The sequence below is a fragment of the Nannospalax galili genome, unplaced genomic scaffold (assembly GCF_000622305.1).
Source record: "Nannospalax galili isolate Female #2095 unplaced genomic scaffold, S.galili_v1.0 scaffold362, whole genome shotgun sequence".
Lineage (NCBI taxonomy): Eukaryota > Metazoa > Chordata > Mammalia > Rodentia > Spalacidae > Nannospalax > Nannospalax galili.
In genome coordinates this window covers 2,037,570-2,052,241 of record NW_008348785.1, presented here as the reverse complement: position 1 = coordinate 2,052,241, position 14,672 = coordinate 2,037,570, and the positions used below count along the sequence as shown (strand labels likewise).

At 51.1% G+C, this 14,672-nt stretch overlaps 1 protein-coding gene across 4 annotated transcripts in view; it reads right to left on the bottom strand.

Moving 5' to 3' along the window:
• Ctbp2 (C-terminal binding protein 2) overlaps nucleotides 1-14,672 on the bottom strand; it is a 150,693-nt gene that overhangs the window by 5,427 nt on the left and 130,594 nt on the right. For all 4 annotated transcript variants that reach the window (XM_008846005.3, XM_029569820.1, XM_029569819.1 and 1 more), the window contains 3 exons: nucleotides 6,575-6,729; nucleotides 6,077-6,221; nucleotides 2,061-2,267 (listed from right to left, as the gene is read on the bottom strand). In XM_008846005.3, coding sequence (XP_008844227.1) covers nucleotides 2,061-2,267; nucleotides 6,077-6,221; nucleotides 6,575-6,729 — 507 coding nt within the window. The remainder of the gene's footprint in view (nucleotides 1-2,060; nucleotides 2,268-6,076; nucleotides 6,222-6,574; nucleotides 6,730-14,672) is intronic.

Genomic DNA, 14,672 nt, shown 5'->3' with positions numbered 1-14,672 from the left:
TCACATCCACCCACTTTTCACTGGCTTTCCTTTAGCCAGATTCTCTTCTTCTTGAAGAAAACCCAAAGGCACTGGCCACTTTAAGATCACCCGCCACCAAGTGCCCCCTGGCAGCACCACACATCCTAAAATTGGATAGAAATTAGCACGTCCCCTCTGCAAGGGTGATATGCAAAAAATCCATTTTCTTTGGAAATGCCATGATATCTAGTACCTTGTAGGCTAACTTAAAAAGATGTAAATTTACTGTGATGTTTATCAATAGGCGCAGTAAATTGGATGGGGGGGGCATTCCTACCCCTGTCTCTTTCAGTTTGGGGTAAACGTCTCCAGCCTTTGACCACGTGCAGCCCACCACCTTCCACAGCAGGCAGCCTGAGGGGGGCCTCTCTGCTTACACTCCCAGCCCACTTCAGGTTCACATCAGCTCTGCTGCTGCTGTTTTGCAGAGCTGGGGTAAGTGAAGGCTTGTGGTCACTGGGAGTGGCAGCAGTGCTAATGCGTAGCCTGCAAATCATGTTCCTCTTGTGACTCCACCATAGTTATGGGAGGCCTTGGAAGTCGGGTGTGTGTTAGGGACCCAGGGAGACCAGCCTCCAAAGGTAGAAATGGCATAGGGCCAAACAAGACTAGTAAGAAGCTTCTGTGATGGGGTGTGTGACAGGGCCCCAAGCACAAGAAAAGCTTCCCCACCACTGCCCACAGCTACCCACAGGCTCTACAACCTGACCAGAGACCATCCTGATATACAAGATGTGTTTCCAAATGGATGACCATTTAAGAGTAATGGGCATTTGGCTGGAGAGATGGCTCAGCGGTTAAAAACACTGCCTTCACAGAGAACCTGGGTTTGGTTCTAACACCCACAAAGAGGCCCATCACTTCTTCTGTTCTAGTGTATACAGCACCCCCTTCTGGTCTCCACAGGCATTGCACACATGTGGTGCATTTACATCCAAGTAGGCAAAACACTCATGTTTGCCTGTATGGGTGTAAGCGCATCCACGCAGAGGCCAGAAGAGGGCCCTGGATCCCCTGGAAATGGAGGTTGTGAGCTGCCATGTGGGTGCTGGGAACCAAACCCGGGTCCTCTGGAGCAGCAAGTTTCTCCTTTTTTTTTTTAATTTTATTTTTTAAAATTTTATGTGTATAACTGCACCTGTGTCATGCAATGTCCACACAGGCTGTTGGATCCCCTGGGACTGGAGTTATGGCCAGTTGTTAGCTTCGAACCTGGGTCTTCTGCAATCACAGTATTCTGAACTGCTGAGCCATCTCTCCAGGCCCGTTTCTCCAGTTCTTAATAAGACTTGTCTAAATTAAAGTTTGTAAGCATCCCTAGTGTGATCCTGCCAGCACCTGAGCACTTGAATTCAGACCCTGATTGGCTACAGGTTCCAGCTAGTCATCATGCCTGGCAGAAAGGTAATCCAGGGATCACCTCTCAGAAGCCTCAACCCTCACTCAGCCAGCTATCTGGGAACATGCTGCTTTGAGCTAGGCTGAGCAAAATGAGGAATCTTCTGGAACCAGGACATAACTACTCCAATGTGTTTAAGTGGGTGGGGTGCAATCCTGTGGCCAATGGAAGTGGCATGTCCCATAACCCTTGGGAGAGTTGTTGAAGTCTCTCTCAAAGGCCCTCTCTGCTCCAGTGTTGCCATGGCAACAGCCAGGTCCAGGAAGATCATGCCCTGTTCCATTCTTGAGAGCCTTCCAAGCCCATGGCCTGGCTGCCATCCACTGGCTTGAACCTTAAAGTGACAGTTGCTAAAGCCACATGCATCCTAGAACCCACCGCTCAGGCTAGCACTCAAAACACCAGGTGGACACTAGTCCTCTGCCTGTTGTTCCACGATGCACTCTGTACAGCTTACCCTTTACCGGCTCTGTTCAGGGAAATGTAATACGCATGCCCCTTGGCAGTGACAGCACTTGAAGCAACATTGACCCATTCTTATAGACCTCACCTAGAGCTCACCTCTAGTCAATCTGTTTGATTGCTCTTGACCCCTAACCTCCTCAGCCACAGGCAGCAAGCCTGTCTCAGAGGCACATACCAAAGCCGATGAGGCCCAGGGTCTCTCCTCGGATTCGAGCTGCTCCTGAGGCCACCTCACGGATCTGCTCCACGCTCTGTACCCGTGTGCCTTCTCGCAGTGCCTGGTACAGCCACGTGTTCCGTCGGTAGAGATTGAGGATGTGGCAGACAGTGGAATCTGCAGTCTCCTCCACAGCAGCAGATGGGATGTTGCACACAGCGATCCCTAAAGGACAGAGGCCAGGCACAGAGGTGAGCAAAGCCCGAGGACACCCTAGACACTGCTCTGAGATGAAGATTTACTCCAGCATGGGGGACTGCAGCAAGAGTGTACTAGGCCCTCTGCACCTGAAGCTCAGGAGCCTGTACCCCCACCCCCAAAGCAGAGCTCCAAAGGAGCCCTGGAACAGGTAGGACTCCGAGGGTGGAGGGGTCAGAAGACAGGACTTTTTCCAAGGGTCTTTATGGGAATGTATGTTATGCAGACTGGTTTCTTCTTTTATGTACTTTTAGGTTTAATGCAAGTATCAACATCACACTGTGGCAGCCGCTTCTTACTTTTTACAAACATCTCAACCCAAGCACTGTGGAGGACCTTGAGTTTGAAGGTTCTCACTCCCCTGAACCTCCTGGTCTGTCTGACACAGGCAGAAAGGAGAGGGGGCAACTAGGGGCACTTCCTAAAGAGCGTTAAGCACCTGAAAAGTAAAGCCCGACACTCCTTGGAGAACTAACCCAAGTCCCAAGCAGGAAGAGCCTGGACAGTAACTTTCCCCTGGAAAGGCTATTTTGTGAGGGAAGCAGTTCTCCCACCATCCCATCAAGATGTCTTCTTGGGGGCTGGAAAGATGGCTTGGCAGAGGACCTGGGTTCGGTTCCCAGCACCCACATGGTAGCTAACCACCACCAGTAACTCCAGTTCAGTAAACCTGACGTCCTTAGGGCAACAGCATGACACAGGCACACTTACATCCATAAGGACAAATGTATATACATAATAAAAAGTGTTTTTTCTAAGATGTTTTCATGGAGGGCCCACCTGCAGGAGAAAGGAGAGGCTCTGATGAGGAACATTGGACCCTAGGCAGGCCCAGAAGCCGCCTGGGCCTGCTAGCCAGCCAGCTTTCTAAGCAAGCAAGACTCAGGCCAAATAGCTCCACCTTGGTCTCAGGCTTAAGACCCTTACAAGAGCTGCTCTTCCGCACACACCACCTAGGCAGCAAGGTCTGGCCACTTTTAAGGTAGCCTTGGGTTCCTCTACATTTTCAGGACTGAGGAATAGACAGGAAGTAGATCAACAGTACCCAGAACCACCTTCTTAGCAGCTGTGCTGTTTGGGCCCACTCTCCTAACCCTAAGGTCCGAGTCCTTCCTGATCAGTGACCCCCCTCAGGAGAACCGATAGCTCAGACAGTGAAGGAGCAGGTCGTTCTGTCTGCCTGGCTGCAGAGGGCTCTTCTGGGCCATGGACGCTGCCAAGTGCCCTTGTGTTTACAAGGATGGAAGCTGACCTTTCCTGTGAGGTGGGACTTGTAAGCGGAGCAGAATGCAGCCTCATTCATTTGGAATGACTCAGCACAGGAGCTCGGGCTGGGACACAGCCCATGCTATTATTAGGCTGGACAGATTGGAGCACACATAAGAGGTTTAAGAAACCTTGGGCAGAGTAGGGACAATTTCCAGTCCTCTGCATGGCCTAAGCCCAGAGGAAGGTCAGTCAGATTCTGCAGTGAGCCACAGTGAGGCTTAGCCGACCAACATGGAGAGGTCCCCATGTAATCAATGACATGGTGAAGGTGGGGTATAAAAAGAAAGACTGAGGCAGATGTCTGCTCAACCCAAACCAGAAATTGGAGACGCAGCTCAGTTTCTAGTACGGAGGCAGAGCCCAGGCCTGGGAACAAGTGTGGATGGGAGTTGTTGACATAGCAATCATCTTGCCAGGTGTGACAGACGGCTGTCAGTTTCCTATTTGAGGTGAGTTTTCCTCAGCCACGTCAAAGAGTTCTGTGGACATGTTCTCTCCTCAGGGTAACCTTCAAACGCCATGTTTATTATGGTTCTGGTATTGGCAGAGAAGGCTGCCAGCCTCCATGAACCTGAGTGTGTAGGAGTCACCAGCAAAGCAGCCCAAATTACTAAGCAGCCCTGCCCTGCTTCTGCAGAGCAACCAAGGGTGCTCTACCTGCTCCAGAAACGCGGCCGAAAGTGGGTGACTGTCCTGTCCTTAACATTAAGTGCTGGCTCCATATTCCAAGATGATGGGCTATGCCTGCATTTACCATACAGGGCTCGGCTTCTGGGGTGACAGGAAACTCCTAGGAGCGGGGCACACCTGCAGCCTGCCATTCCCTGCCTTGGAGACGAAGGACATTGTACAGAGGGAGCTCATTTCTCTTCTTCAGCCTTAGCACTTGAAAGCTATGCTTCCAAAAGGCCTAGGAGATGTCTCCTGAGCATCTGCCCCCACTGCAGTGGACCGGAATGGAGACAACACTCAGGTCCCCTTTTATGCTTTTCAGAGCCCTGGTCCCAGCCCTGGGCTTGACACCTGTGGATCCCAGGACTCTAGGAAAAAGTTCATTTCTGGCTTCAGCCTGTCTGTTCTTGGACCTTCTCCAATCAGAGAAGCAAAGTGTCACTGTCTGAAACTCTGCACCCACACCTTCTACAGATGTCAGAGGTACGACTGTGGCCAGGAGTTGTGTGTGAGGGGTACTGGGTGGGACAGTGTCTTCCTGCACTGTCTCAACCTGGGAATTCAGCTCTACCCTAGCAGACACTTGTTTTTAAACACAAACACGCTTGTTCATTCATGCCAGGGAAACAGAAAGTGTTAGTTTTTATTAAAACTCATGCCTGAGGCCTCACAACACCTGGGCTGCTTTGTTGCCAAAGAAGGGCTTAGAGAGGATATGGTGGAAGTTTACAAACATGACCAGTCTTCATCCCCAGGACCCTGGAGGGGATGCCTGGATTTGATGTGAGCCCCATCTCCTTTTTCCAAGTCATCTCCCCTAGGGTACCACCTGTGGAGCAGCCATGCCTAAGGCGCTATGGATATGGGCTGGATAACACTAGGGTTTGGTGCCCTCTGGCCTGTTCTCACTCTGGGATTCACGTATGTGACCGCTGCCCAAAATACAAGAAAGCTAAACATAACTGGCTGCCAACCTCTCTGAAAGCCCCAGGCTCAGACTGGTGAAAAGCGGATCCTGCCAGGGCAGCCTCAGCTGACAGCATGGAAGGCAGTGTCCGGCAGTGTGGGTAGAACGATCAGATATTGAGTCTTCTAACTCGGGGCCAGGTGTAAAGCTGACTGTGAGACATTACACACACCTGGTTTCTCTGTGCCGGGAGACCCAGAAGCCCTTTGAGTAGACAGCAGGCCCTTGGCCCATGGGAGGAATGGTAACATGGCCAGGCTGCTGGCAGGCCCATCAAGGTGACAGCACAGGCTGGGTAGCATCCACCAAGGCTTGTGTTTCCAGATATTCTGAGGGATCCGTAACCAACCTCATGAATTTGGCCCTTCTGTGCTCACCATACTCTTATGCCCAGGTAAAGGGGTGGCATATTTCAAACACAGACCAAGTACTATGACTTTGGGGCCCCTCCCAAGTCCCCTGTCTTCTGCTTTCTGCTGACAGTCAGTGCATACCAAGTTCCATGTGGGTGGACAGTGAGGCCCCTGTGCCATGCCAGTACCCTACCTTTGGGTTTGGGTTTTTACTTGCTACCTGTGCTTTTCTTTGGAAGGCCCCCTAAGCAGGAGCACCGGCCAGTGGTCTGCTTGCTTTGATATGCTGAACTGGGCCGTGACCTTGGGGAAGAGGTTCTATCCCAGGGCTTGTTTGTCTTCAAGTCTTCTGAACTTGCTATGAGCTCTGGTGGTAAGGACCGGGCAAGATGCACCGTGAGCTCTTCCTAAGACTCCCTCAGATGCCAGATACTTTCTATGGCCAGGATAGCTGCTCTGCGTCCTTCCTGTCCACTGACCATGGCTCCCAGGTCACAGCACAGCCCCTCACTCACCAAGCTCGCCGGCAGCCTTGATGTCCACGTTGTCGTAGCCACTGCCGATCCGCACAATCACCCTCAGAGCCTTGAACTTCTCTAGGTCTTCCCTGGTGAGGGTGATGGTGTGGTACATCATGGCACCCACAGCCTCGTTTAACACCTGCAACGGGATGTGGGTCACAAGTCAGAGCCCTTGGGTGTCCAGAGTAGAGGCTGTGGAGGGAATGGGGAGAGGTCCCAGGTGCCCACAAGGTTAGTTTGGATGGAGCTATTGCTGTTTGGAGCCTAGCTAAGTGCCTGGGGGGATGTAGTGGGGTAAGGGTACTGGGAAATGCTAAAGGAGGGCGATTCTGCTGGGTGTGGCGGCGCACACCTTTAATCCCAGCACTTGGGAGGCAGAAGCAGGTAGATCTTGGTGAATTCAAGGCTAGCCTGGTCTATATAGTGAGTTCTGGGCCAGCTGAGGACACCAGCTAGCCCCGAGGAGCCCAGGTAGGGTAGGGTGCCACCCACCTTCTCGTGGATTTCCTGAGTAGACTGTGCGTCGCAGAAGGCTACAGTGGCCAGGTCTTTCAGGATGGGCATCTCCACAGTGCAGTCTCTGCCATCCAACAGTGCCACCAGGGGGCGGGGGTGCAGGGGGCCGTTCATGATCTGGGGGCGGATACCTGTGGAGAGAGGAAAGCCATGGTGGGTGTGAGTGGGACAGCCTGATCATCCCAATGAACAAGGTCAGCGGAGATGACACCAGCCTGGCGGACCAGGTCTGTTCCTTCAGTTCTGGGGTGGGGCTGATTTTGCAATGAGGAGCCCCCCCAGTCTCTCAACTCAGCAACAGGGGATGTTCTGGAGGGACCGACTGTGCAAAGCAGGACATGACATTGTGGGTGGTGAGGGGGCTGCTAGACGACAGATTCAATGACCATAGGTTAAGTGTAAGGCTCTGGTATAAGATTATTTCACTTTAAGACCCAGAGGGACATCTGTGGCTCCACGTGAGCTGTCCATAAAGTAAAGTTCTGGACCAGTGAGATGGCTCAGCAGTTAAAGACACTTAGTGACAAAGCCCAACGACCTGAGTTCAATCCCTCGAACCCACATGGTATCCTCTTATTTCCAGATGTACACATGCGCGTGCGCGCGCGCACACACACACACACACACACACTCATACACTGTAAAACATACATAAAACACACATAAATCAAACCACTAGGACTATTTTGGAAAATGAAGGTTCTTTCTGCTGGGTCTGTGGGGTGCGGGTGGGACCTGGCTTTAGTAAGGGGCCTCATAATTAACTCATGAGAGACACTATGGAGCTAACTGCACTGACATATGGATCAGAGGAATGAGGCTACTCCAGGCTCGAGCTAACTGCTGCTATGAACAGGGACATCACACAGCCGAGGCCCCATACTGAGTCCACCACAGGCTTCCTTGTTCACCCACAAAGGACACAGGCTTTTGCCTTGCCTCCCTGTGTGCAGCACATCTCAAACAGGCGAGCATATGTGAAGAACAGGAAACACACAGAGGTGCTATGTTCTTTGTGGGAACATTTCCAAGAGCCCCTTGGGCAAACAGGCAACAGAGGGCTGAACCCTGTTACCTGTGTGAGGTGAGGAGAGGTAGTCTACAGAGGCTTGGAGAGCAAATCTGGGACCATGTTGGTCAGCTCCCCAGTAGGGCTGTCCTGGAGCTAGAGAGGGATGGCCCTGGTCCACACTCACTACGCTGCCCAAGTGCAGATTCCCAGATGATTCCAGCATGGTGGACACCTGCTGTTCCCCCTCAGGATGCAGCTCAGCCAGGATACATATCTCCTCAACTATCTGTACAGCAGACCTGGCATCATCATGACCACCATGCTCTGAACCTGGGTTTGGGGGGACTACACCACCATGACATCAGAGCAGGATCTGTTTCCTTACCAAAGCAGAAAGTTATGAACTAAAATAGGACACTTTTCAGATGCCTACTTGAAATCCCTGAGCAGCCCAAGTCTCATACCATGTATATATAAGATTTCTGGCCAGTGCCGCTGGGAACATTCCCGTTCCCTCCTCATGCTGAGGCTTGACAGTCCAGGCCGACAGTCCCATAGTCTGTCCAAGGGAGGGTACAATCAGCTCTCCTTACTTGCAGGGGAACCCCTCATCCTCTAAGGAACAGGGCTGTTTGGGGAGCAGCATGGCCTTCATGTGGCCATTAAGGTATGCTCACCTTCATGGCTGCTGCTTCCCGACCCACACTCCTGGCAGCCCTTAAACTAAGTGCTTGGTAGGGGGCTGGGACATGTGGGCTCATGCTGAACCATGCAAGCTCGTGCAGCTAGCAGTAAGAAGCTGGTGAAGGACATGCCAAGAGAGCTATCTACCTGTCTCCGGAACCCTTACCGTCGCCGTACAGTTGTTCCCAAGCCGTAGCTGCATAATCTGGGGCCAGGCACCTCTATGAGCTAGAGCAGAAAAATCTGTCCTGGCCTCAGAATAGGCTGGGGCTCAAGGGAGTCACGAGCCATCCTGGTCTGAAAGGCAGCCAGACCTTGCCATTCAAGAGTCCCCAGGGTATACCCCAAGTCCTAACTGGCCCATGGCTTACAACCGACAGGTTATTCCTATGAGAAAACAAATGTTTTCAATGCTTGCTCCAACCTCAGTGGGCCCAGCGGGGGCTGGATGAACAATGATAGGGAGAGAAGGTTCCCTCAGAGGCTATCTTCAGACCAGACCCCTAGAGATGCTTTCTATCCCTAGACCATATGAGACAGAGTGAGGAGGCTGCATATCTGTATTCATTCTGGACCACCACCCTGTCTGCTAATCAGATGAGCAAGCCAAGGCATAAGAGTCTCACTCCATATCCTCCTTTCTCCTAAGGAGTGAAACTGCCAAACATGCGTGTGTGTGTGTGTGTGTGTGTGGGGGGGGGGGGGGGGGGGGGCACCATGTTTGAAAAGGTCCTCCTTGCCGCCCTCAAAAGACATTGCCAGACATAAGGCAGGACTCTAGAGCCATTTGATGCATCTAAGTGGCTGAGAGCCATCATCCCACAATGCCCATCCATTGTATCAGTGCATGGCTCTGTTACCCAGGTAACAAGCTCCAAATCAATCAGCTAAGCTCCCTCATCTCAGGGTTCCCTACTCTGTCCTTTCTTTTCACTGGGTGGGTAGAGGAGATCCATGGCTTGAGGTGTGAATCCCAGCTAAGAAACCTTTAAATATATGAAGGCAGGAAATAGAGAGGCAAAGGGGGTTTTGCTGCTCAGAGGCCTTGGACTAGGGAAGGATGCTGAGTGGAGATGCAGGGCAGGTGGCACTGAATAAGATCCTTGCTTGTTCTGTGAAAGGCAGAGGGCTACTGGAGAACCCAGGAAAAGGGAACTGAGGACCAGGCTCTATAGGAGCCACCCAGCACAGAGTATAACAGGAAGTACTAGGACACAGTCTCAGAAGGAGCCCATCCACTGCATGGTGGGAAATACAGAACCTGGGATAGAGTCCTAGATGATCTCATTCAACATACAGATAGAGTTACCAGGACACTACCCATCACTTTGAATACTTTTGACAAACTGGACCAATGTCTTAACACATGGCACATGAGGTGAGCCCTCAGGATGGCCCTTGGTCTGGAGCAGTGGCTCATTTCTTCAATAGCTAGGGGCATTTGGGGGAAGGTAGCTCAAGGCACAATGCTTAATGAGGATCCCTTAAAAACTGGAGTTTAGGATGAAATGCAATGGCTCCCAATTACTAGACACTGCTAAAGGCTTTTGCACATGTGCAAATCCCAAGACTCACAATGACCTAGGAAAGGCTATCATTTACAGCTCAGTCAAGAGGCTCAGGATGGCCACACAGAGCCTCCCATACTATCGGTAAGCACTTGCTTGACCTGGTGTTTATTGACCCTCTGTACAAAAATGGTGATTTGTCCTTTCTAACCTACCCCCCACACACACTTCACCTGCCCACTTGACCTGTCAACAACTATGCATATTTTACTAGGCATATTATGGAAATGAGGCCAGTACCCTACTGCATTGGCATGTGGTAGGTATTATGTGGGTAGCTCAGCCAGCTCCCCTGGAATCAATTACTTGCTGGCTTCAGGACTGCCTCAGTATAATGTCTGGGCCCCCAGTGTTGCAGCTCAAGGCCAGGCCACTGCCAGTCACTGCTCAGAGCAGAAGCTACTCCTAGGAGATGTGAAATTAGAGAACATCAGGAACACAAAGATTACCACAAGAGTTGCCCCATTTTGTTAGCAGTGCCATCACTGAGATAATACCAAGCTCAAAGGCCTTGTAGAGACACTGGAAGCTATCCGCCCATCTTGCCACCACAGCTGGAGAGCTGCTGCCTGCAGCAAGCACCGGGGGTGGGGGTGGGGGGTGTTAGCCTTCTGGCTTGGGGTCCACCTATGGCTGACAGGCCTCCCAGAGCAGCATCCCGTCTCATAGTGCTGCCCTCTGTTTCTGAGACCCATTTTCCATTTTCCTGAAAACAAAGTGAGTAAAATGAAGGGAAAACAAACCAAACCCCTAGATTTAGTTCCCACCCCTGTGAGTAGCAGGGGTCCCCAATTCCAGTTCTGGGGGTCCAACGCCCTCTTCTGGCCTCTTCAGGCACTGCATGCCGCATGCATGTGGTACACTTCTATAATTTTTTTAATCAAAATGGCTCAGTGATTAAGAGCACCGGTTGCTCTTGCAGAGGACCTGGGTTTGTTTCCTGGTACCCATGTGGGGGCTCTAACAGCTACCAGTACCTACTGTTCCAGAGGATCCAATTCCCTCTTTTGGCCTCTATGGGCATGCATGGGTACACTTACATGCATGAAAACACTCATACACATAAAATAATGAATTTTAAAAAAATTAAGTGGTCTGAAGCTGGGCATGGTAGTACATGCCTTTAATTTCACCACTTGGGAGGCAGAGGCTGGTGGATCTCTGTAAGATCAAGGCCAGGTGGGGCTACTGGAAGACCCTGTCAAAAAAAAGAAAGAAAAGGTGGTCTGAATTGTTTCTAAGGGAGGCAGGTTAAGAACAGAACCACCTTTGGTGCACTGCACTTTTGTTTTTGCGATTTCAAGACCCTAAAGATTTTATTCCAATGCAAAGTTGCTTTACCACTAATGAAGTCAGCCGTGGTGTGAGCTTAGTGCTCAGCATGATGTTCAGGTAGGGGCAGTGGGCAGTCTTCAGGTCACTTGAGATGTGTATTTGGAGAGCATAAGGATCTTTGGGTTCTCTCCAGAGGATACTGACCCAGACCCTGTCTTCCTGCCATGCAGTGCTGTCATCCTCCCCTGTATACACTCTCACTGCTATGCCTTCTGCTGATGGGCCCTCATGAGAGCCTGGACCAGTAGGGCTGCCCCCATTGTGGGCTTTAATCTTCCAAAGCTGTGGGCTGAACAAGCAGTCTTCCTTTATGAAGCTATCTTCCACCTCGGGTATTTCACGATAGCAAAGAAAAGCAGACTAACACAATGTCTGACAAAGTAGCAGAAGCTGGCTCTGCCCTCTTTGTGCAACTGATGAGATTTTATGGAAGTATCCTGACACTGTGGTGGCTTCAATGGGTTGGCCAGGAGCTCGGGTGACCACCGCTTACAGAGATGGCCCCTCCTATGCCTGAGTCGCTCGCCCTTGCTTCCAACAGGACCTGCAGCTACAAGGTCAGAAGCTGGTTGTGCTCTCTAGAGCCAGCTCCTGGTGTCTTACACTGTCAGAGCTGGAACTGGGAAGGGAGAAAGACCCATCCAATGCCGAAGAGTTAGGGTGGTACCCAGATGGAGCCTCCTGTGGGATGAAGGAAGTTGCTGGAACTCTCAATGTTTTCCATCAGCTGACCTGACTTTCTGACTCTACAAGAAGTATCTAACGTCACTTCAGACCGCCTCCTGTAGACCAGTATTTCTAGACTGGTCTAACGGGCAGTGAAAGCTAATAAATACTCTTAGGAATGGCAAGGTCAAGGTAGTCAGGCCCACTAGAAGCTCAAACAGCCCCTAGAGAGATTCAAGATAAAAGATCATCTATAGAGTGCTGTACACCTAGTAAGAAGCTCAGCCTATACATTAAGTGCTTGATTACCAGCTCTGGGACCCACGAGCACCTGGGAAGCAGCTGAGTGGCTCCAAGTTTCATGAGGCCTGGAAGATGGAATATACAGGGGAGAGCCAGGAGCTCTCTGTCATCTCTAGGGTAGCCAGTTTGCACCGTACAGACCCCTGAGGGCTCAGTCTTCCCATTATCCTGACACGTTTCCCCTTCAATATGGACAGCTCTCCCTAATTATACAGCCACTTTCTACAATCCAAAATGGCTGACTCTCTTTCCTGGCTGGCACAATGACTACATTTCTAGAAAGAATTAGGTCTGGGATCTGACAACATTTGCAGCCTCGGTTTCACAACCAGACCCCAAAATTGGGACCCCGTTCAGGTTACGGGCCAGATACTGACAGGGGACAAACGAGCCTTAAATTGCCCCAGTACACTGCTTCAGCAGATACTGATGGGGATGGAGGCTCCTCCCTTGCTCCATAAACACACTGAAGCACATTGTAGAACTATTCTAAACTGCCAGTCCCACAATACACAGACACAGGTCCTGGAAGAGTGAAGGCAGCAGCAGAGCCCACAGCACGGCAGCACGCACTCCACCCTGCTCCTGGCAAGGAAGCCAGGGAGAAGCTTGGAAGCAGTGACTTGGATAGGATGCTGTGCTAAGTAAGCGGCAAACCATTTTAAAGATCAAAACCTACAACTGTTTTCAGAAATCTCAGCTTTGTCAGCACAACGCCAAGGCGTGGGGTCCAGGTTGACCATGCCCTGGCACACCACACTGCAAGGCCATTTGAAATCTGCCAGCCATGCACTTATGAACTCAATCCCTTTTGTAATGGGTAAAGGAGCTTGAAGGTCAATGTTAGGTCAATGAAGACCAACCCACTACAGAAACGGTGTGAACCTAGAAAGAAGCACAGCCATGTGGGGACACCCCAGGAAAAGGAAGCAAAGATCCACTAACTCAAGAGCACCAGGAATGGCTACTGGAGACTGGACAGGCAGTGGCCTGTGTCCAGAAGATTCCATAAGCTCCTCAAACCACCAAGGACTCTCCACCATGCTGAGGAGGAATGAACACTCAGGCTGCCTCCTGCTTTAAACCAGGCTCCCTCACAGCACAGTGCCACAGCTATACCTGGTACATGTCCAACAGTGGCCTTTGTATCTCCCGTGATCCAAGAGTCTACTGCCATATCCTTGACACACGGGCTGGCCTTGTGATTTGCACTAAGCACAGTGACACAAGGGATGCTGTACCAGCTTTAGGACTGAGCCTACCTGGACTGAGAGCAGCATACTGTAAAGTGCCTGGGATGAAGAAGCACTGGTGGGGAGATCAGCTCTGACTGCCACTCATAGGACATTGTTTCTAGACTAATCTGGGGGGGGGGGGGGGGGGCGGGTCAGCAAAAACTTAGGGATACATCAGGAAGGGCAAAGCATCAAGCCCACAGTGGGTCCCACAAACAGGCTAAGATGGCAAGACAGGGCTGGCCCACTGCTACTGCAGAAGCTCCCAGAGGCTTATCCACATGTCTTTCTAGGGAGACTAAGGCCGTGTAAATTCAGAGGCCAGAGTGCTCAGGGTGAGACTCCTACAGGGCAGGTCACAAACTGTTGAAACAGGCCTTCATTATATCACCTAGAGATCTGGTAGAGGGATGCCTACCAAGACGGCCTTGATAAACAGGCTAGTTTTCTAAATGCAACTTAAATCTTGGCAGGTTACAACTCTTGACTAAGAAGCATCCAAGCCTCCCATAACTATCCATCAGGCATGCATAGCTTGCTGATCCAAGTGCTTGGGCCATGGCCCTGGGCCCTGAAGGTGTGCTGTGTGACTGCTGTTAACCCAATGTGCGTGTGTGTGCGTGTTTGGATGTGATGCTTTCCAGAGTGAAAGCAGAAACACTGATGTGTTTAGTTCAGTAAAACCAAACTCAGAAAATGCTGCCACCAGAGCAAGAGCAGCATTTGTTGTCACTTTAACTGCCTCCACATGGACCACAGGAGAAGCATCTCTGCAGCTTGTCAACACCCACCAGGGAGATTGGACAGAGAAAAGTGACAGATATTTCCCTTTCTACAGCAGCATTTAAAGTTGAAAGAAGAAAGACAGACATAAAACTTAGCTTGAAAACATTTCTGTATAACCTCACCTCCAGGTAGATGGGAGCTAGACATTGTCCCACCTTGCTTGCTGGGAGCAGCCTTGCTTGGGTAACTCACATTGAGTTCTGTTATCTGCCAGTCTCCAGCAACCGCTGAGAAAAACATCTGTAATTGAATCCCTTGACCCCAGATGGCAACGGTAGCCCACTCCGCCTGAGCATGACATCTCTGCTGACCACTGAACTTCAGTGACCCATGAAGAGCGTCACAGGAAGTGGCTGGGAACGAGCCTTTGGTGTGCACAGTCAAGGACGGGGCTCTGCTGCTGTTTTTGCTAAGACAGGCTGCCGTGTCCCATTTTCCTAGTGCTTTGGCCTCACAAGAGGCAGTCCTCGAGTACCCGAGGAGAG